The 21,124-nt window shown below is 39.0% G+C and overlaps 1 protein-coding gene across 2 annotated transcripts in view; it reads right to left on the bottom strand.

The window, feature by feature from the left end:
• rb1cc1 (RB1-inducible coiled-coil 1) overlaps nucleotides 1-21,124 on the bottom strand; it is a 70,155-nt gene that overhangs the window by 19,351 nt on the left and 29,680 nt on the right. For both annotated transcript variants that reach the window (XM_007905911.2, XM_007905914.2), the window contains exons 11-17: nucleotides 20,627-20,691; nucleotides 17,616-17,719; nucleotides 16,729-16,855; nucleotides 10,439-12,351; nucleotides 7,065-7,224; nucleotides 3,270-3,378; nucleotides 2,686-2,941 (exon numbers count right to left, since the gene is read on the bottom strand). In XM_007905911.2, coding sequence (XP_007904102.1) covers nucleotides 2,686-2,941; nucleotides 3,270-3,378; nucleotides 7,065-7,224; nucleotides 10,439-12,351; nucleotides 16,729-16,855; nucleotides 17,616-17,719; nucleotides 20,627-20,691 — 2,734 coding nt within the window. The remainder of the gene's footprint in view (nucleotides 1-2,685; nucleotides 2,942-3,269; nucleotides 3,379-7,064; nucleotides 7,225-10,438; nucleotides 12,352-16,728; nucleotides 16,856-17,615; nucleotides 17,720-20,626; nucleotides 20,692-21,124) is intronic.

Here is a 21,124-nt window from a genome sequence, read left to right on the forward strand (position 1 = left end):
ACCAAATGCAAGACGATATGATTTGCAAGCCAGAAAACTGTACATTTTTTATGAGTATGTTTATTCTATGCACATAATAGCACAAATCTCTGTGACATCCACATAATGGAATCAAAGTTTATTTAAATTTGACACTACATTTGAAAGGAATTTGTGCATAAGATTGAAGGACTGATCAGTCATTCTGTGTTTAATAGTTAGGTCTTCTATTATTGTTTGGATTTCACAGATTCTTCCAGATGGGAATAATGCAATCAAAAGTGACCCTTTCCATACAAGGAGCTTCAATTGACAGGAATGTAATTGTATATTTTTTGGGGGTCAGCCAGGTATCCAACAAATGCACACACTGCCATGCTTACGAGTATCCAAAACGGAAGAGTTCTACATTGGAAATAGAACTTAACATATCTAAATTCGTGGAAGATATGAACATAGGTGGGAGAGTAGGCTATGAGGATGACCCACAAAAAATGCAAAGGGAAATAACAGGCTAGGTGAGTGGGCAAGAAGGTGGCAGATGGAGTATAACGTGGGGAAGTGTGAAATTATTCATCTAGACAATGAAAATAGAAAAACGGATTATTTTCTAGAGGGGGAGAGACTAGGTAGTGTTAGTGTTCAGAGGGATTTGGGTGTCCTTGTACACCAGTCACAAAAAGTTAGTATGCAGGTACAGCAAGCAACTAGGAAGCCTAATGCCATGTTGGCGTTTGTTGCAAAAGGGTTAAAGTACAAGAGTAGGGAAGTCTTGCTGCAGTTCAAACCAATTGGTACTACTAGTCAAACCAATTAAAACTGGATAGCATGCCATTGTGCTTGTCCAGCTAGGACCACTGTACCAGTTAACTGTATATAAACATTGCAAAGCACTAAATTCAAATTGTAAAAGAAAAATTGGCTAGATTTTAATGGTGCATTTGACAGCGTCCAATATCATTGAGACGTCTCTAAGTCCTTCACAGATATACTGCAAAGTAATGCGGCTGGATATATATTGTAGGTGAACATGGCAGCCAACTTATGCACAGCACAAACAGCCATTGTGCGAGAGACCAAATTTTACTTTGGGGAATTGCTGGTCAAGACATCAGGAGGAATGAGAAACTCTGTTATTTGTTATAACTCCTATGTTGCTCAGCCTGTTTAGCAGTAGACTTGGGATCAACAAAATTTTCAGTTCAATGCATAGTTCCATGCAGCCATTCATCCTTATAAGAATTGATAAAGTGACCAACATATATATCTATATATGGAGTACCCTAGAAATGGATTTTTATGTCCCAAAGTTCTTTTTCCAGCAGAGACGCCATTTATGTTACAGGTTTCGCAAACAACAACAGAATTACATTTGTGTAGCGCCTTTCACGTCGGAAGGACATCCCAAGGCACTGAACAGACAGAGTTATGGGGATCGGGGTAGGGGAGGGTGGAGGGCAGGGGTGAAGCAGGGAGATCAAAAGCACGGTCGAAGAAAAGGGTCTTCAAATTGGCGAGGGAGGGGACGAGACAGAGGGACTGCGCGATGGAGTTCCAGAGGGTAGGTGTAGAGTGGTGGAAGGCCCGCTCGCCGATAGTGGGGTGAGCAAAGGGGAGGGACATGAAGCAGGCCAGAGCCCGCTGAGCGGAGGGAGTGAACAGGGTGGTAGGGGGTTAGGAGGTCGGAGAGGTAGGGGTGAGCAAGACCGTGGAGGGCTTTGAAGGTGAGGACTAGGATCTTCACCTGTATCCTCTGAGTGATGGGAAGGCAGTGGATTTGGGCAAGGATGGGGGTGATAGGGTCGTGGAGTCTAGTGCGGGAGAGGACGTGATCTGCAGAGTTTTGGATGATCTGCAGCCTGTGGAGGGAGAAGCTGGGGAGGCCGACAAGCAGGGAGTTTGCATAGTCGCGCTTCAATGTAATGAAGGCGAGAATGAGAGTTTCGGTGGACTGCTGTGTGAGACAGTGTCGGAGCCGGGCGACGTTGCGGAGGTGGGGAAAGGCAGAGTGGGTCATGGCGCAGATATGGGGTAGAAAGGATAGTTGAGGCTTAAACAAGACCCCAAGGTTCCGGACTGGCTTAAAAGGAACTTTTAGAACTCTCAAACCAAAATAACTAGAATAATCAATGCAAACACATTTCGTCTACTGCTTTTTGTTGACGTATTTGGTGAAAGGAGTTCTAGAAGCCTTAATAGGCGATATAGAGAATCTTACTATGAAGGTAATTAATTATATATATGTATAAATCGTCAGCCAGTGGCCTTTCTGATTGAATTAACCAACTTGCTCAGTCAAACTTTTGCCAGATTGTGATAGACCATCTTTGTTTGCAGTGTACTCTAGTCTACTCTATGGCCCATGAGTCAAGTATTGAGTGGGCGGGAAGGGGGGCGTTCTAAGTATTTGTAGTCAACAAAAGCACCAGAAGATGTATGGAAGAGCTCTAGAGTGACCTACCTTTTCATTCTGTTCCATGCCTATGGAGAACCATGTCCCCATCCCCCTTTCATATAAGAGACATTCAGATAAAGAAGGCCCTTTGGTCCATCTAATCATATTCTTCCAGGATGTCCTCTCATTATAACATCAAGTGGTTTCTTAAATGTGTCCACTGTCCTGTCCTCAACAACCCTGCCTACTAACCTATTCTAATCGTTAATTACTATCAGGAGTAAAAAAAATAGTTCCTCATGTCTGCTCACCGTAAAGCCATAGTGCTTGCCTCCATTGCAGAATCGATTTTTCCTTCTTCCATTATGGTAGCTACTGAAGCAAGTCTTTCAGGGTCAAATAGAAGATCAGTTGTACTAGCAGCAGCCTCAATTCCCGAAGGTCCAGGTGAGGAAAAGATAGTAGAAGAAACTAGCGCATTACTCCGTAGCCTGTTGAGCTCTTCATCAAGCTTTTTCTTTTCTTGCAGCAAAGTAGCTCTGTCTGCAGAGAGCGATTCTATCAAAACTGAACACAGAAACATGTGCTTAGAATCTTTGTTTTCCATCCAATACAAGACCTACTATGCTATAGCTCATCATAAAATATAACCGTGTGCACATATAATGTTAGTGATTATACAGCTTCAATGATTAAGCAGAAATGATCAGCTTTTAAACAAGTGCCAGAGCCATCTGTGTTTGAGCAAAACACCAATGGAACATTCACAAATTTAGTGGACAGATTTGAGTTTTCACATCATAACTTTTTTTAAAATAAACTGTAGTCATTACATTTTCTAGAAATCTAACTTCATAAGTTATCATTTTTGTTGTAGTGTCAGATCTTAGCTCACCTCGATCTTTTTCTTGTTGCTGAGTTAGCTTTTTGAGCTGCTCGCTCAGTTCATTAATAATTTGTTCTTTTTTCATTTTTTCTCTGGTTAAAACGGTGTTGAAGTTGGTCTGAAAAAACAAATTATTCAAGCATGTTGATTCTACAGGTGACTACTTTGTTAATGGATCACACTTGACTTTTTGCTGAAATTCTACCCTTCTTTCCCAACTCGGCTGCCAGATCCCTGGTGATTGAAATTACAATGGTAAATAAAGGAAGTTCTCCAGACACCATGCAGGAAACTATGATGCACATCACTGCACGTTTTGGCAGAAATAACCCTTCGCCGCCTTCTTGAAGTGCAAGTTTCGAGATGACGAAAGCCGATTAAGAGGATAAACCAACTCAACTAACCAACCTGCTCATTGGATACCATCTCTTCAACTCGATTTATAAGCTCTTTTACAGTTCACTTAAAACACCTGCCGACATAACAATTATTAGCATTATTTTTGATGGTTGAAAAGGTGCTGCACCCAATTGATGACTGTTCCAGATGAAGACAATAACATGCCTTCAAAGATCTGCTGCAGATTCACAGTTCAGTTGATATGTACATCAATTGTGACACATTAAAATTTGTGCAATGAGACAGACTTATCAATAGTAGCCTGGGTCCAAGGTGATTTGTAAGTGTTGTCGTAAGACAACAATTATTTTTATTCTTTGTGTTTAAGTGTTTAATTATTTGTTTAGCATGTACACGCTTGGCTATGCTTTGTAAGTCACGTAGATATTGGGGTGGGGAGAAACAATAGTATTGATGGCATGATTTACTCATTCATTTTAATTAGCCAATAACTTACAACAAATCCGATCCATATAGCACTTTTCACTAAGGCGCTGTAAATACACTTTCATCTTTACAATAAGTTATATTTAATGTCCTTTATAAGTAGAAAAGATTTCGATAAGTATCTTAAATACATTTATGAATGCGAGTTCTATCTATCTGCTAATAACAGTTTGTAAACTGTATTTTTACCTGTTTCAATTAGTCAAAACTGTGCCTTTAAAGATTATGATTGTGAAAGATCAATTGATCCCGTGGCCTGGAATACATTTTTCAAACCATCTTGTGGATGGGGGGGAAACAATGGTCAGGATTTGTGTAAAAGAATGACAAGCTGGTATGTTCTCCTAATGCAATATGCAGGTTAGGTAAAGGGGATATAGACATTGAGCAGCGGCTTCTGGAGGCAACAGAGCATGCCTTGCTTCCATTTATTTCCTAGCTCGTGGTCAGGTTGAATGACTCTGTGCTGCAACCATGTAGTACTTCTCCTCGTTTCAATGCTAGATGATAGGAACGTGTAAATCTCACTAACTAGGCAGTCAGAAGTTCGCTTACCATGCCAAGCTGTTATTGCCTGTTCCACTTCACACATGCTGAAAACTTTCTAAGGAAGATGTAATAAAAATTCTTGCTCCTTATCACGGATTTGAAAAGGCTCAAAGTGCTACACAGAATATACTGTAAATTGACTTGACTGTATATTTTGTGGGCGAAACACCAGTGTCCCACAAATAGCCATGCATTGAGTGACTAAATTATTATTTTTTAAAAAGGGATTTTTAGACCCGGAAAAACAATTTGTCAATCAAGTAACAAACAGGTTCCTACTTATTGCTAGGTAAACAGAGGTGTATGGAGTAAGGAAACGTGCCTTACATTTCGCCCTGCCTGGGAATCAAACCTGGGTCCTCTCGCTTGCCAGGCAAGTGCTCTAACCAATACTCTTACAGGACTGTATACTTTTCCTGGAATCCTTGAGTGCGACTCAATCAATGGAAATAAAAGTCATAACCTGATATTAGCTCTTTCAAAGTTTGGCTCTCCAGGAATTTCAGGCCATTATTGTCCAAGCTTTATGTATTATGGACTCCAATATGCACTGCGAGAAGGACCCTATATACAAGTTGTTGCTGGACTTGGAGAAATCTAACGCACTGTGAAACTTTTTTTAAACAAATGGAGGGATACTTATTCTGTAATTCAAGAAGTACATTAAAAATGAAACAATTTGAAAGTGGTTTGCTGAGAAATAGGTAGTTATTTTAAAAATAGAACCAACATTTACTGGAAATCATGGTACAAACACAATGAAAGCAGGCTAAAATTATTCCATCTTTCCATAATAATCTTTGCATTTGATATAATGCCTTATCATGTTTTCGAGACATGTCAAAGCGCTTCACAGAAGTGCTCTAACCACTGAGCTACAGGACTGCAGAATGCATCAAATTATGGTGAATTTCACCCAGATGTTGGAGAGGAGGGAAACAAGATAGATGGGAATTTCGAAATGCATCTTTATAATAAAGCAAGACACTTTTAAGAGCACTTGGCACACAATTTTTAACAGTAAAACACTTCTTTAATTTGAAGCTAAAAAACCTGTTTTTAAAACAAAATCTTAAAATTATTGCCCTTCCCAGCATTGGAATTGTAGCTCGAGGCAGAAAACCTTTTATAACATTTACAAAGGCATTTTTGAGGTTTTCAGCTACAAGAAGGGATAATAATACATAATAATCCTTGGATTTGCTTTTGCGGCTTTCACATGTTGAGGACGTCTCAAAGCATCTCATTGGAATTACAGTGAATTGGAAGACTGTATATTGTGACTGTGTATTGTGTCTCCAACAATATTGTGACCTCCAACAATGATAACCCTCCCCCCAGTGGTGTGCTGGAGTGCCACCTTAGACAATGTGAGCTTGACTTTCAATACATAAGGATGCAACTAGATAGTGTTTGAAAGATGGAAGAATGTACTTTTGTCAAGAACATCTGAAACTGCTCCATAGGTAATTGCTGTCAAATGTAGACATTATCAACTTGTGACAAATGTGGCAGCCATTTTGCACAGCAAGGTTCCAATTCATGTTCAGGAAAGAAGCTAATTTCCTTTTTTGCAAAAGAAATAAGGTTTCTTCTTAACAAGTTTTAAAGATACCAAAAAATTCACGGTTTCCTTCAGTAAACAGTTATGCAATTTTCAGGCATTTTGTAGATCTGAGGAGATCCTATTCCTTTATTGTCTATTAATTCACCTCTCTGGGACAACATTGATTCCATAATCAAGATGGACAATTTTCTTGGTATAATTAGAGTTCATTGTCTGTCCTAATTACTTGATTAAAACACTTAGAATCCAAGTCTCTTTACTGAGACAATGCTATCTTGAAGCTGGCAACTTGTTCCGTTTCCTATAGGTGCATCACTTTCGATATGATACTGGTTCTGTAGCTTCCTCTAAAAACGTATCAGTAAAATATAAGCAAGTTGGCTTTCAAAGAAAGCTCGGTATAATCAATTGTTGACATAAAACATCAGCAAGCCATTGGAAAACAAACTGTGAAAGCTAAAACATTTTCAGCACGAGAACGAGAAACAAATCTCAACAACACATTACAATTTTATTGCACTTTTTACCTCGGGAGGATGTCCCAAGTCGCTGGACAATCCGGGATTTGGGATCAGGAGGCGTGTAGGGTATGGCTAAGTGGGTGACCGAATGCACGGTCGAAGAAGCGGGTATTGAGACATGCCTTGAAGGAGGCAAGGGAGGGGGGGAACCAGGGAGGTAGAAGTGAGTAGAGAGGCTGAAGGCCCGATTGCCAATGGTAGGGCAGGCAGGGCAGGGGACGTGGAGCAAGCTGGAGCCCACTGATTGGAGGGAGGGACAGGTGCGGTGTTCAACAGTTTTGAATCGCCCCCAAGAAATCTATTTTTCAAACTTTCTAGTACCTGCTGTTCTGCAATCAGGGAGGTTTTAAGGTTTTGGAGCTCTTCATTTCGCTTTTCAAGCTGTTCAAGTAAGCTGGCCTTCTCTTCTTCAAACTTCCCTGTAAGGTCAGCAATAAGACTTGATGGACTCCTACTGATTGGTGCAGCAGATAAAACTTCCCTATGTTAAAAGATTAAAAGTGTGTAGTTATAAATAAAATGCAAGAATTGAAATGGGGAGATAAAATTAAGAAAGAATATCAGTTTAGAAACAACAATTTGCATTTATAAAGAGCCTCAAATGTCAGGAGAACATCTTAAAATGCTTCACAAAACTGACTTGGAGCCCGAGCTAGGATGGCAGAGCATTGGAAAGAAAGGGAAAGATAGCCAAGATTGGTCTTAGAAAATAATTATCATTGGATTTCTGTTACCTATGTTGTTTATAATTTAATGAGCAATGTAGAATAACATGCAATCAATGGTCTTAATTAAAAGAAATTTAAACTCATTCTTCTCCTCTCACCCCAAAAAAAGATTAACTTAAGAAAAAAATGCTTTACGTCATTGGCCTTCAGAGTGTGAAGGCCACATTCTGATGATTTCACATAAAATGAAATCTCATGCATTAGTGAACAAAGCAAATAAATGAATTATAAGTGAAAAATTATTTCCAATCAACATCAACATGGAAAACAAAATGAGCAAGCCAAGAGGAAGGATGCAAAAGCAAATCATGATCGAGTCTGGCAGTTATTTTTAATAGTACTGTACAACAATCTTGAACTACTATTGCGTGAATGAAGATTTTGCACTACTATAGTGTGAATGCAGCAATTTCAAACACTACACTATGAATGCAGCAAAGCAATTTGGATTCTATTTAGAAACATTCCAAGAACATCACAAGTTTTACACTCTTTCATCTTATTAAACTTGCTCTTTAATGCTAGTTTAAAAAAAACTAACATTGGTCACTGGAGCTGTACACTTGCACTCAGTTATACATTCACGGTGCTCTTCTTAATTCCAACTAATGTGACTAAGGAAGAGAAACTGTATTCCCAGTGCTTTTCTGTTAGAAGATACATCACTTCACTTTCTGGCAACATAAACTGGGCATTAGCCCGGAATCCAGGAGCTAGGATCAACTGAAGGTTGAAAAGTCAACCAGGGCCACATTAACTTCAGTGACCCCAAAGAACAAAAAAGTAAGTTTCACCAGACAACAATGGCACAAAATATTTTTGGTAAAATTAAATATTTTAGGAAATACTAAGGACGATAAACCACGGCGTCCCCCACACATCAAAAGCCAAGGCAACCCTCTACACTAGTGCGTTATATCCAGTGAGATGAGAAAAANCAACTTCCTTTGCATAGCCTGTAACGTTCTCAAAAAAGACGTGCCACTATTACTTTTCTTGGTCAGATAATCAAATTAATTATATTTATATGAAAAGGATGATCTGAAAAAGGAGGTATATAAGGTGTTAAATAGGAGAAACCAAGCCCATAACAATACTGCCAGATACACGAAAAGCAGCTATTAAAAAGGGTGTCAATTCAAGGTTGCCAAGAGCAATTTCAGAATCGACACCAGGAAGCATTCCTTTACAACGAAGATAATTAACAACTGGAATGGGTTACCAGGAAGGGTGATCAAGGCTAGATGCTTGATTCATTTAAGAAACAGCTTGATGCTGTGATGTAAAGATGATAGGATAGATATTAAGTAATAAACTGGAAGGATGAGATTACATGGACCAACATGGATTTGATAAGTCAGAGGCAACACTATTACAGTAAACGCCTGATAATAATCCTTGCATTTGATATAGCGCTTTATCACGTTGTTGCAAGGTCTCAGAGTGCTTCACAGAATACACTGTAAAATAGATTTGACTGTATTTTGTGGGGGAAACACAGCAGCCAATTGTGCATCTGATATATCATCACTCTGAGGGAAAAACTGAGTAACTCGATATTCTGGGTGACTATATAGGTCTGAGTCCTATAGGTCAATAGGGGACACTGTGGTCGGGTAGTCCTACACCAACACACATCACCCATGTACAGAGTGACAAGACAGGATTTAAATTCTTATTTCCTTAGCAACAATACAACGAGAACTATATTTTCAAGAAACTAGTATTAAGCTTATTACTCAATAAGTGAAAAAAGACTGACATAAATTTGATGCACAAGACTTCACAAATCATGAACAATCTGTTCTTCTAGCAACGTTCTTTAAACATGCCAGAATCTTCACTAAAGTAAGACAAGTTAATTTGGGATATTCTACGATGACAGGATAAAGAATTGGAGAGGAAAGAGAATCACATGTACATTACTACACTGAAGATTAGTACACTTGGGAAATTGAAAACTGTATTTTACAATATTCATTTTGGATTTGTGCAAGATTAAAGCTTTAGAATTAATGGCTATGGGGAGATTGTCAAAAAAACATGCTATGGTTATCCTTATGAATAACCTTATGCTAGAATGGTTCAAAGGAAAAAAATTGTGCAATTCACAAACCAAAGCTGCTTTTTTGTACTAGATCTACTTATATTAAAAAATAAAATATTAATAGAAAGAAAACCTAACTTTTTAAAAATATATATATAACATATCAAACGCAGTCAGTCTTCATCTTCATTCAATCTTTTTTAAACAGTGAATGTTGTGCTAATCAAGCTGGGGGAAGTTGGAGAAGAATATCCTCTTATTTCAGCCAAGCACTAAAAGATCAGGTATAGCAGCCAAATAGAGTAAACCTCACGTTACTCTGCCTCGATCTCAAGAAAGTATCCCCCTGTGACACAACTATGACAATTTCCACTTCCAATGCCGTCCATCCATCCTGTGACTCACCCAAACGTTGTCAATTTCAACAACCTACTAAGGATTAGGTTGAGACAGCCCAAACTACTTCACATAGAATCATTACATTACACTGATTATAACAGAATCTTTGCATTTGATATAGCGTCTCATCACGTCTTTGAGACTTCTCAAAGAGCTTCACAGAATATACCGTAAAATGAATGGACTGTATATTTTGTGGGCAAAATGCAGAAGCCAATTGCGCACAGCAGTGTCCCACAAACAGTCGAGGATTGAGTGACTAAATTCTTATTACCTTTTTTTTTTGAAGGGTTTATGACCCCCAGAAAAGCGATCTGCCAATCGACTAACGACCGGATTCCTACTTAATGCTCGGTAAACAGAGGCTTGTGGAGTAAGGCAACTTGCCCAATATTTCACCCTGTCCGGGAATCGAATCCAGGTCCTCTTGCTTGCGAGGCGAGTGCTCTAACCACTAAGCGACAGGGGATAGAAAAATATTACATCTCATCGGTTTTAAGTATTCTATTGGTTTTACATACCTGTCAACACTACTTTGTTCTTCAAGGTGGCTTTCAAGTTGTTGAAATTTGGTTTGCAATTCTTCCTCATGAGATTTTTGTACACACTCCTCAGAGGTCGAATGCATAACAGTTCTAACAGTCTCTTTGTCTTGTTGCAAGGAGTGAAGTAGCTGCTCCTTGTCTTCCTGAAGACCACGAACAATAGTTTGGTATTTTGATTCTATTTCACAAAGAGCTCTCTCTTTCTCAGAAATCATTTCCTCCCTTTGTTTTTCTATTGTTTTCAAACGTTCTTCTAACGTATTGTTGAGCTCTCCAATTTGTTCTTTTAATCCTGCTTCCACATTAAGTGCTTGCTGCCTTATTGTATCCAGCTTAATCAGTTCTGCTCTAAGCAGGGTCATCTCTTCATCTTGCCTGTCCACCAACTCAGAGACACACTGATTTTTTTCTAAGGTCATTAAGGTCCTTTGTTCTGCAAGGCCCACCTTATATTCTTCAGTTTGTACCTGCTGCTGGCGTTTCAAACCATTGATCTCTTTAGTGTAACTCTCAACTTCTTTCATCACCTGGCACTTTATAGTTTCCTGTTGTTGGGATTGGTTTTCTTCGAAAAGTTGCCTTATTTCCTCAGTTTCAGCTTCTTTTAAAGCCATTTCAACTTCGAGTTTGCACCTAAGGTCAGAAAGCTCAGAGACTTTCATCTTAAGTTCATTAAGCTCTTGTTCCTTCTCGTGGACCTTTAACGTAAAGGACTCTTTTGTCTGCTCTAATTGTACTTCATTTTTTCTCAGCATTTGCTCTTCCTGACTGCGGTGATCAGCTGTCAGCTTCTCTATTTCTTGCTCGTACCTGGCCTGCAGGCTCTCTTCAAGATCCTTCAAGTGACTTTGTTCAAGATTCTGAAGTTCTGTTTTCAATTGCTCTGACTTCTGATCACTTTGTACCTTAAATTGGTTAAATTCTTCTAATAAATCTGCTTTGGATTGACCAAGTTCTTGGATTTGAGATTCCTGTGCTTTCTTTGCTTCTGCCAAGGAAAGCATTTCTTTATCTTTATCAGTTTGTAAACGCAAAAGTATTTCATGCTCAGCTTTCATCACATTGATCTCCTCATCTTTCTGTTTTATAGCATTTTCAAGCTCCATCAAATCTCTTCTGAGCTTTTCTACATTTTGCCGATTGGCCTCAGTCTCTGCTTTCCCTTTGTCTATTCTGTCATCATAATCTTTCCTTAAAGTTTCTAAAATGCGTTGATAGTTTTCTTTTGTTTCGGTTTCAACTCTACATTTTACAGTTTCTATTATGTGTCTTAATTCTTGAGTTACATTTTTCATGGAAGTATTAAAATCATACTGCTCTTCCTGAACAAGTGATCTGAAGTGGCTGAGGTCTTCCTTAATGCTTATAAAATGTGACTGTGACATTTCAGCAATAAATCTATATTTTTCTATATACACCTTTAGAGATGCAACTTCTTTAGAGTCCTCCTTTTCACCAACAGCTGTATCCTGCATACGCCTGTTATCTATAGCATTAATAACTGAGGAATACAATGATTCCACCATCATTTCAGGGCTTTGTGGATCACTGATCACATTGGGAGAAGCTAGATTTTCTTCAATCACAAATTCATTCACTGCTGACATAAAATCAGACTCTGGACTCTCTGCCAATGAGTCCATGTCAATGGATTCTTGTTTCAGAGCTTGTTCTAAATTTGGATGAGCAATTGTCTCAAAGTCAAACGTATGAGCGTCAATACTATCAGGGGACAGCTCTTCCAAAGAGGCAGGAACATTTGCAGGTGGACAGATGGGTCCCTGAAGGCTGAGAGTGGATGAAGCTCTGGAAGAGGTAGTCTTAGTTCCAGTTGTACTCTCTGACCTTTGCGTTGTTGCTCCTTTTAACTCTGCTTGATCAAGAGAAGCCTGCAGACACACCCAGTAATGATGGCAAATTAGAATAATTACAACTTTCATAATTAAAGTGAACAGAATTGTAAGAAAAATGCAAGCGCTCAATCAACTGCTTTCAAAACAACTATATTTTTTGAAGAGTCAACTTGTTTAGTTTTGAATATTTAATGGTTACTACTTATAATGTGAATATCTGTGCACTTAAACTGGAAATTTAAATATGGCAACTATCCAAATATGCTAATGGCCTATTTATTCAGGTGATCAAATATGAATGTTAATCTGGAAGATACTGAAGATTCAATAAACAACTTCTTTTTACACTTTAAAACTTAATTTTACAGTATAGCAAACCAACCTTGTGTTCATATCATTTAGCTTGTTTCTAAGAAATTAGTATATACCATATTTACTACATTAAATGTTCAAAGCCAATACGCATTTTGACTGCCTGAATGAACTATCTTACAAATGCAGTTTTTGATGACTTATTGAAAATGTCTTGCACCACATCCAAAATATAAATAACATATGGTTTAATTACTAGTTAAATGTGAAAGGTGCTATACAAGTGTAATTTGTTGTTGTCGTTAATACATTTGTTTTAACCATTGTCACAATTAAAATATCGTAATGGTTAGAAACTAGATCAAACATGATCTCTGAAAATAAATTGAAGCAATTTAAATGTAATTTTCAAAATATGTAATGATAGCCCTACAGAAATTGTATTGCATGACAAATACTGATTTTGAAATAAGACTCAAATGAAGCTTTGTTACTTTTTCACACATTTGTTCAGCAATGTTAAAAGTGTAACCAGTTGATATGACATTTGTAATACAGGATCGTACAATTTTTTGAAAACAATACATATTGAAATGTTCATCAAAATGATAACAAATGACAAAGAATCATTTTGGATACAAAATAGAGCTATAAACCACTTACCATACATGTGCAAGTGGGATTGGTAAAACCTATATAATTGTGTCATGCTTTGATAAACAAAGAAAAGGGCCAAACAATTTTTGTGAAAATGTTGCCGTTTTAAATTAAAAAATAAAATTATTGCACAAAAAGTGTGGTATTTAAGGTATTATGCAGTACAACACTGCTGAAATATTATCTTTAAATACTCTACAACAGCTGTCTCATCCATCCACCAGCTTTTGGTTTCTGTCTGACCATTTATCGAACCGTCCTCCTAACATGAAAGGTGCTATACAAATGTAATCTGTTGTTGGACCAAACTTTATGAACCAACCATTATATACGGTTCTCCTATCATCTATGAGTTTGGTATGCAAAGTAGGTCACTGAAAGTTTCTTCTTGCCCAGATATTTGAAGCAGTCAGGATTCTTGTATTTTCCAATGAGAACAGTTCTTTTCTTCTCTCCTATAGCTTTGCAGAAAAATTTCCTTCGAAGCTTCCCTTGCTTTTATCCCACATTTGGAATGCAGTGTCTTATTCAGGAGTGCACAAAATAACATTTCTTCCGTGCAAACCATAAAATCCATCAATAGCAATTTCCCCTTGCACTCACTTACTACATTCTCTGTGTCATTTGCAGTTTGCCAATCACAAAAATGTGACAAATGTTTCAATGTTTTTTGAAGGAATCCAACAGGAAACTTTGAATCGTAAGTTTTCTACCTCGAAGTAAATGTCAGCACCTTTCCACATTAATGGTCCTGACCGTGAAATGTTTTTAGATACAAGAACCTGAAATTATTTTCAGACCAATTCATTAACATCCCCAATGTCTGCAAAATTCTTCCTTAAACTTTAAGATTATCTGATGTATTTTGCATTGGCTGAATTTAAATTGTTCCAATTGCTTGAGACTTCCTATTCTTGCAAAGGTGAGCTTTTTGACACCAATATGATCTGCAATGATTAACTCTATCCCTGTCTTCTTGGCTGGTGACTCTTTTTCTCCAGCCAACGAAACTCATTTTGCACCCTATTCATATACCTTCCTCTCCCCCACCATGTAAGCATGTGAAGCAGCTGCACTCTGCAAACAGAAGTACACAACAAACACTTACCCAATCTAACTGATCAATTGTGTACCTTACAACAACAAAATTACATTTGTATAATAGCGCCTTTCACATCAGGAGGACATTCCAAGGCGCTGGACAGACAAGAGTTACGGACCCAAGCTGGGGATCGGGGTGGGGTAGGGTGGAGGGCAGGGGGGGAAGCAGGGAGATCGAAAGCACGATTGAAGAGGAGGGTCTTGAGGTGGGTTTTGAAGGTGGCGAGGGAGGGAATGAAGCAAAGGGACTGCAGGATGAAGTTCCAGAAGGTGGGTGTGGAGTGGCGGAAGGCACACCCACCGATAGTGGGGCGAGCGAGGCAGGGGATGTGAAGCAGGCTGGAGCCCGCTGAGGGGAGGGAGCGAACAGGGTGGTAGGGGGTTAGGAGGTCGGAGAGGCGGTGGGGTGGGGGGGGGAAGAGGAGCAAGACCATGGGTGGCTTTGAAGGTGAGGACCAGGATCTTGAACTGTATCCTCTGTGTGATGGGAAGCCAATGGATTTGGGCAAGGATGGGGTTGATAGGGTCGTGGAGCCTAGTGTAGGAGAGGACATGGGCTGCAGAGTTCTGGATGATCTGCAGCCTGTGGAGGGAGGAGTTGGGGAGGCCGACAAGCAGTGAGTTTGCATAGTCGAGCCTCGATGTAATGAATGCGTGTATAAGGGTTTCGGCGGCCTGCGGTGTGAAACAGTGTCAGAGTTGGGCGACGTTGCGGAGGTGGGGGAAAGCAGAGCAGGTCATGGCACAGATGTGGGGTAGAAAGGATATTTGAGGCTCAAACAAGACCCCAAAGTTCCAGACTGGCTTAGCAAGGTGGAGTGTGCAACCATGGATGATGATACTGTCAGACGATGCTGAGGAGGCGCTGACAGGAGCCAATCAGGAGAGCCTCGGTCTTGTTGACATTCAACTGAAGAAAGTTAGCTCTTATCCAGGACTTGATATCTGATAGACATTCTGTCAGGACAGCAGTGATCCCAGAGTCAAGGGTGGAGGCAGAGAGGTACAGTTGGGTGTCATTCGAATATATGCGGAAGTTGAACCCATGTCTGTGGATGATGTCACCAAGAGGGAGCATATAGATGTTGAAGAGGGGACCAAGGACAGAGCCCTGAGAAACGCCGCATGAGACGGTCCTGGGGCTAGAGGAGAAGTTGTTTGAGATGAAGTGAAGGCGTGTGAGAGGTACGATCTGAACCAATCAAGGACAGCGCCGTGGAGGTTGAGGTGAGGAGAGGTGGTGGATGAGGATAGAACGGTCGACGGTGTCGAAAGCATCAGAGAGGTCAAGGAGGACGAAGAGGCAGAGGAAGCCCTGGCCGCAGATGAACAGAATGTCATTTGTCACTTTGACCAGGGCGGTTTTTGTGCTGTGGGCAGCACGGAAGCCCAATTGGAGGGGTTCGAGAAGGGAGTGGCGGAAGAGGAAGGAGTGAAGCTGAGAAGCAACAACTCATTCCAGGACCTTGGAAAGGAAAGGGAGGTTGGAGATGGGTTGGTAGTTAGGGGGTAGAGAAGGGTCCAGGGAGGGTTTTTTTAATTAAAGGACAGGAGTGATGACAGCGGTTTTATAGAACAAGCTTCTATCACCACTGATCATTTTATATGGGTAAAACAGAACATGTACACTGATACAATTTTCAAAGAAAAGGAAACCTTTGCTTTACAAAAGGGGGAATTATTTCAAAATAATGCAAATAGGCCTTTTTAATCCAGCAATAGGAATCAACAAAGGTAGCTTTGTGTGTGCGTCCGTGCATATGAGTGTGTGTGCATGCCTGCAGCATGTTGGGTGGGGGGCATATTCCTTACATTCATTTGATGGTCATTCCATGGCTGTTTGTGGGACGTTGCTGTACAAAACTGCCATGTTCACCTACAAATACAGTCAGTTCACAGCAAAATCGAAATGTCTTGACAACTTGATAAGATACTATATCAAAGGGCAAGCATTGATATTATTATTATGTAGGTAAGGATGAAAAAAATGTGTGCTAGTCACAGGCTGCAACAAAATGGCAGGATTAGCTGGGCATGTAGAGCATGCAAGAGTTCATTCAGTACTAAATGTTTTGACCACAATGGATAGAACAGATTCCACTTTATATGCAAGGTTAAGCCACACTGAAAAGTACTCACGTTCACATTTAGGAACATAAGTCATTCAGACTTGAATATTCGGTTCAAGCATTCACATAAAAGTTAATTTGAAAATAAAAAAAACTTTGCAGATTGAAAATGTTCAGCTACTACTTCGGTAGTATACCTATTCCGATTAGATAAAGAATTTCTGCATTGGTTGAGGACCATCTAAATTAGTTTTGTTTCTCAATGTGTTCTTACCTTTTGCTCAGTCAACAAGTCTGTAATAGTCTGAGACATCTCATCCAAACTCTGAGCTGCTTTTACCAGGTTACGAAGAACTTGAATATGCTGATTCAAAGGCTCAAAGTCACACAGCGTAGGAACCCTTACAGAAAAATAAACCAGAAAGATGATATATTACTCAGCTTTACAACAAAGCAGCCCTCAGTTATCCTCCACATACCATGGCTAAGGATAGAATAAAAAGGAAAAAAACCAAAACAAAAAGAATTTCAGCCAAATCTTTATATTATGTCCTCCTTTCAACCTTTTCATTTAAGGATAGTACAACAAACAAAAAATTGTATTCAAATAAAAGCTTTATTCACATTTGCAACAGCATTCTTCCCACTCAGCCAATGCCTCACCTTCAACAAGCACAGCTTTTCATTGACTTAAAATGAAACGCCAATCAGACTTACAAACTCTGGCAGGAATCTTCATTTTGGGACTGTCTTAAAACATTAAGTAACTTCTTTCCTACTCTCTTGGTGATGACATAAAAATGGAAGCAACTTCAGTACTAAAGGTTGTTTATAAAGAAATCTTGCTCAGAGTACTTATCAGTGCCTGAAGAGCCAGAAAGGCAGTGAGCACTTAAGTGCTGTCAAATCATCTCTGTGTTGTGCTACTGGCGTGTAAAATGAAAAATAGCAAATACTATCAAGAGAACAATCCTAACCAAAACATGAATTTTTGGTTGATGGGGGATAAAATCTGTTGTCCTGGAGATTTTCACATTATCCAGTGCCTTGGGATGTCCTCTCGACGTGAAAGATGCTACACAAATGTAACTGGTTGTTGTTGATGTAATTTGAATACAGTGCCTGTATCACATGCACACACCATTCAGGTGTGCAGGTTACCTGAGGAAAGGCTGCACTTCTGGAGGACAGCAAGTCTGCAGAAACTGCAGGTCAGACAAAGATATGTCAGGAAGCTCAAAATCAAACTTCCGAGGCTTGCGGGTCTAAAAAAAAGAGCAAAAAAATTAACACGTTGCAAAACACATATATTAAATATAAACATATATTATCAGTATGAGTCAATAGGTTGCTATTTGTGCAATTTAGTGGGATGAGCTGGAATCAATTCCCAACTGCATTTCGGCCTCAAGTTATTGTTCTGATCATGGTGTATTTTAAAAACTGATTTTCTACCAAGTCAAATATATTGTCATGGTAAATATTTTAAAATGAGCAGTTTTGGGAGAGCACAGCAGTAGAAGGTAGAGACCTTCATCTGTCAGTTAGTGATAAGAGTACATGCCAGCAGTGAATATTTATATTCCAATCATTTTTGATTTTTTTAAAAAAAAATCAGGATTTGTTTAAACTGGCACGATGACAGATTGAAACATATAATAATAATAATCCTTGCATTTGATATAGCGCTTTTCACGTCGGGAGGACGTCCCAAAGCGCTTCACAGAACACACTGTAAAGTGAATTGACTGTATATTTGTGGGCGAACGCGGCAGCCAATTGCGCACAGCAATGTCCCACAGTCGTAGATTGAAAATGATCAATTTATTATTGTTTTTGGTTTTGGAGGGATTATTTGATGTCTCTGTGGTTACCAGAGTACAATGCCTAACTTGACCCACTAAGAAGGATTTTCAGGACGTTGGCCAAACGTCTGGAAAGATGCAAAAGCCACATCACTTAAAGCAGGAGAGGTACTATACACTCTATATTTAAAAAAACATATCAGTCTAAAAGTACAACTTAGTATTTAATTGTTAAAGCCATTATTTATACTCATGAGCAACATTTACCCATATGCACTCCATAAACAAGTTATGTTCAATTCTACCTAATTATTAGATTAATTCCATATTCAATAGTTTTAATATTTATTCATTTAAATATGGTGCAGTACCATTATAACACACTTATGATCAGGACACAGACAGACTGGTAAAATGGGCGGACACGTGGCAGATGAAGTTTAATGTGGAGAAATGCAAAGTGATGCATTTTGGGAGGAAGAATGAGGAGAGGCAATGTAAGCTGATGGCACAATCTTAAAGGGGGTGAAGGAACAGAGAGATCTGGGGGTTCATATAAGTAAATCTTTGAAGGTGGCAGGACAGGTAAATAAAGCTGTTAATAAAGCATATGGGATACTGGGCTTTACAAATAGGGACATAGAATATAAAAGTCAGAAAGTCGTGATGAACCTTCACAAAACATTGGTTCGGCCTCAGCTAGAGTACTGTGTTCAGTTCTGGGCACAAAACTTTAAGAAGGATGTCCAGGCATTGGAGAGGGTGCAAAGGAGATTTACCAGGATGGTACCAGGAATGAGGGGCTTCAGTTATCAGGAGAGCTAGAGAAACTAGGATCAATCTCCTTGGAGCAGAGAAGGTTAAAAGGAGACTTAATAGAAGTTTTCAAAATTATGAGGGGGATTCGATGGAGTGAAAAAGGAGAAACTATTTCCATTGCAGGTGGGTCAGTAACCTGAGGACACAGATTTAAAATAGTTGTTAAAAGAAACAAAGGGGAAGTGAGAAGAAATGTTTTCATACACCGCGTTGTTCAGATCTGGAATGCATTGCCTGAAAGGGTGATGAAAGCAAATTCGATAACTGCTTTTAAGAGTAGATAATTATTTGGGGAAGACAAGTTTACAGGGCTATGGGGAGAGAGCGGGGGAGTGAGATTGATTTGGATAGCTCTTTTAAAAGAGCCGGAACAGGCACGATGGACTGAATGGCCTCCTTCTGTGCTGTATAATTCTATGATTCTATGACTTCTATATAGCATGAATTTGAATGCAATCTGATTACATGGTGGACCACTTTTGCTGCATGGGTCCACACCAGGCTTCTATCTAGTAGTTTAGGCACTAAACGAGAGAGGTCTGGGTCATTAGGTCGTCAATGACGTCTCTACCAGCTTATCTGCATATATATGCAGATACCTCCCTGTAATGTTTTGTGTATATATATATATATATATATATATATATAAAGCAGGAAGTGACAGAGGCAGCAATCTAATGATCTGGAAATCTAATACTAATACTAATCCTAATACTAATCCTTGCATTTGATATAGCGCTTTTCACGTCGGGAGGACGTCCCAAAGCGCTTCACAGAACACACTATAAAGTGAATCGACTATATATTTGTGGGCGAGCGCGGCAGCCAATTGCGCACAGCAATGTCCCACAAACAGTCATGGATTGAAAATGACCTTTTTATTATTGTTTTTGGAGGGATTATTATCAGGCGTGTGGAGTAAGGAAACTTGCCCAAGGTTTCGCCCTGCCCTGGAATCGAACTCAGGTCTCTCGCTTGCAAAGCGAGTGCTCTAACCACTGAGCCACAGGACTCCACTATTTTAGCTTCCTGCTCTAAAATACATTTGACTTCCAGGTGATCAGGTTGCAGACAAAGTAACTTTCTTCTTTGCACATGCTCAGCAACAGGAATTGATATCGGTGGTGAACTGGAAGCCAGCCATTTTTTTAAAAAAACTCAAGGAACCCACCAGCTTACAGCTTGGATTTTATAATGAGGCTCCACTGTACATAAGGATGGACATTTTAGCAAATGAAGGAAACAGTTTTAAAGGCTCAATGGCAGACAAGAAGAGTTCAAATGTTCAGACAAAAGTTCATCGACCTGAAACGTTAACTCACTTTCCTCTCTCCATAGATGCTGCCTGACCTGCTGAGTCCTCCCAGTGACTTTGGATTTTATTTAAAATGTATTAAGTTTTTTTCCAATAATCAGAGCTGTAGTTTGCAAATGAAAACCTTGTGGAACATAAGGTTTAATTATGTGCTAATATGGAATATTTCAATATTCTAACATCTTAAACACGTGGTATTCTGATTTTTCTGAAAGAAAAAATCATTTACATACACAAAACGATGATGCTGGCCAAGAGTCTAGTCCCTTAAATAAGCGATTCCTTAGAAAAGACCTTCCTGTGGGAAAAAAAATAAGCATACCTCTGTAGATTTGACATTCTTTGAAGGTGAAAATACTTTGTATAATTTAACAAATTGAACTACTAGAATTTATACTCATAATAAATATTAAACTTATTATAAGATAAGCAATGTCTTTAACAATCCTTCCAAGGGTGTTGATAAGATATACAGAAAATATGCAAAAACATCCTTGAATACTACATTTTACAAAATACTCGGCAACCAAAAGTTGAGTTCATTAAATCATTGTATATGCAGACTTCATAAGTATTTCTGACTTCTACCTTTATGTAATAGGAAATAATATTAAAGAAGGGATTACAGATGCAAAATCTGAAAAATGAGATAAATCATGATAACATCACTGAAGAAGCTGGTTACCAAATCCATAACACTTTTTTTTTAAAATCAAGCCTCTGAAAAGAAG

Source organism: Callorhinchus milii, unplaced genomic scaffold (genome assembly GCF_018977255.1).
Source record: "Callorhinchus milii isolate IMCB2004 unplaced genomic scaffold, IMCB_Cmil_1.0 Scaffold2, whole genome shotgun sequence".
Taxonomy (NCBI): domain Eukaryota; kingdom Metazoa; phylum Chordata; class Chondrichthyes; order Chimaeriformes; family Callorhinchidae; genus Callorhinchus; species Callorhinchus milii.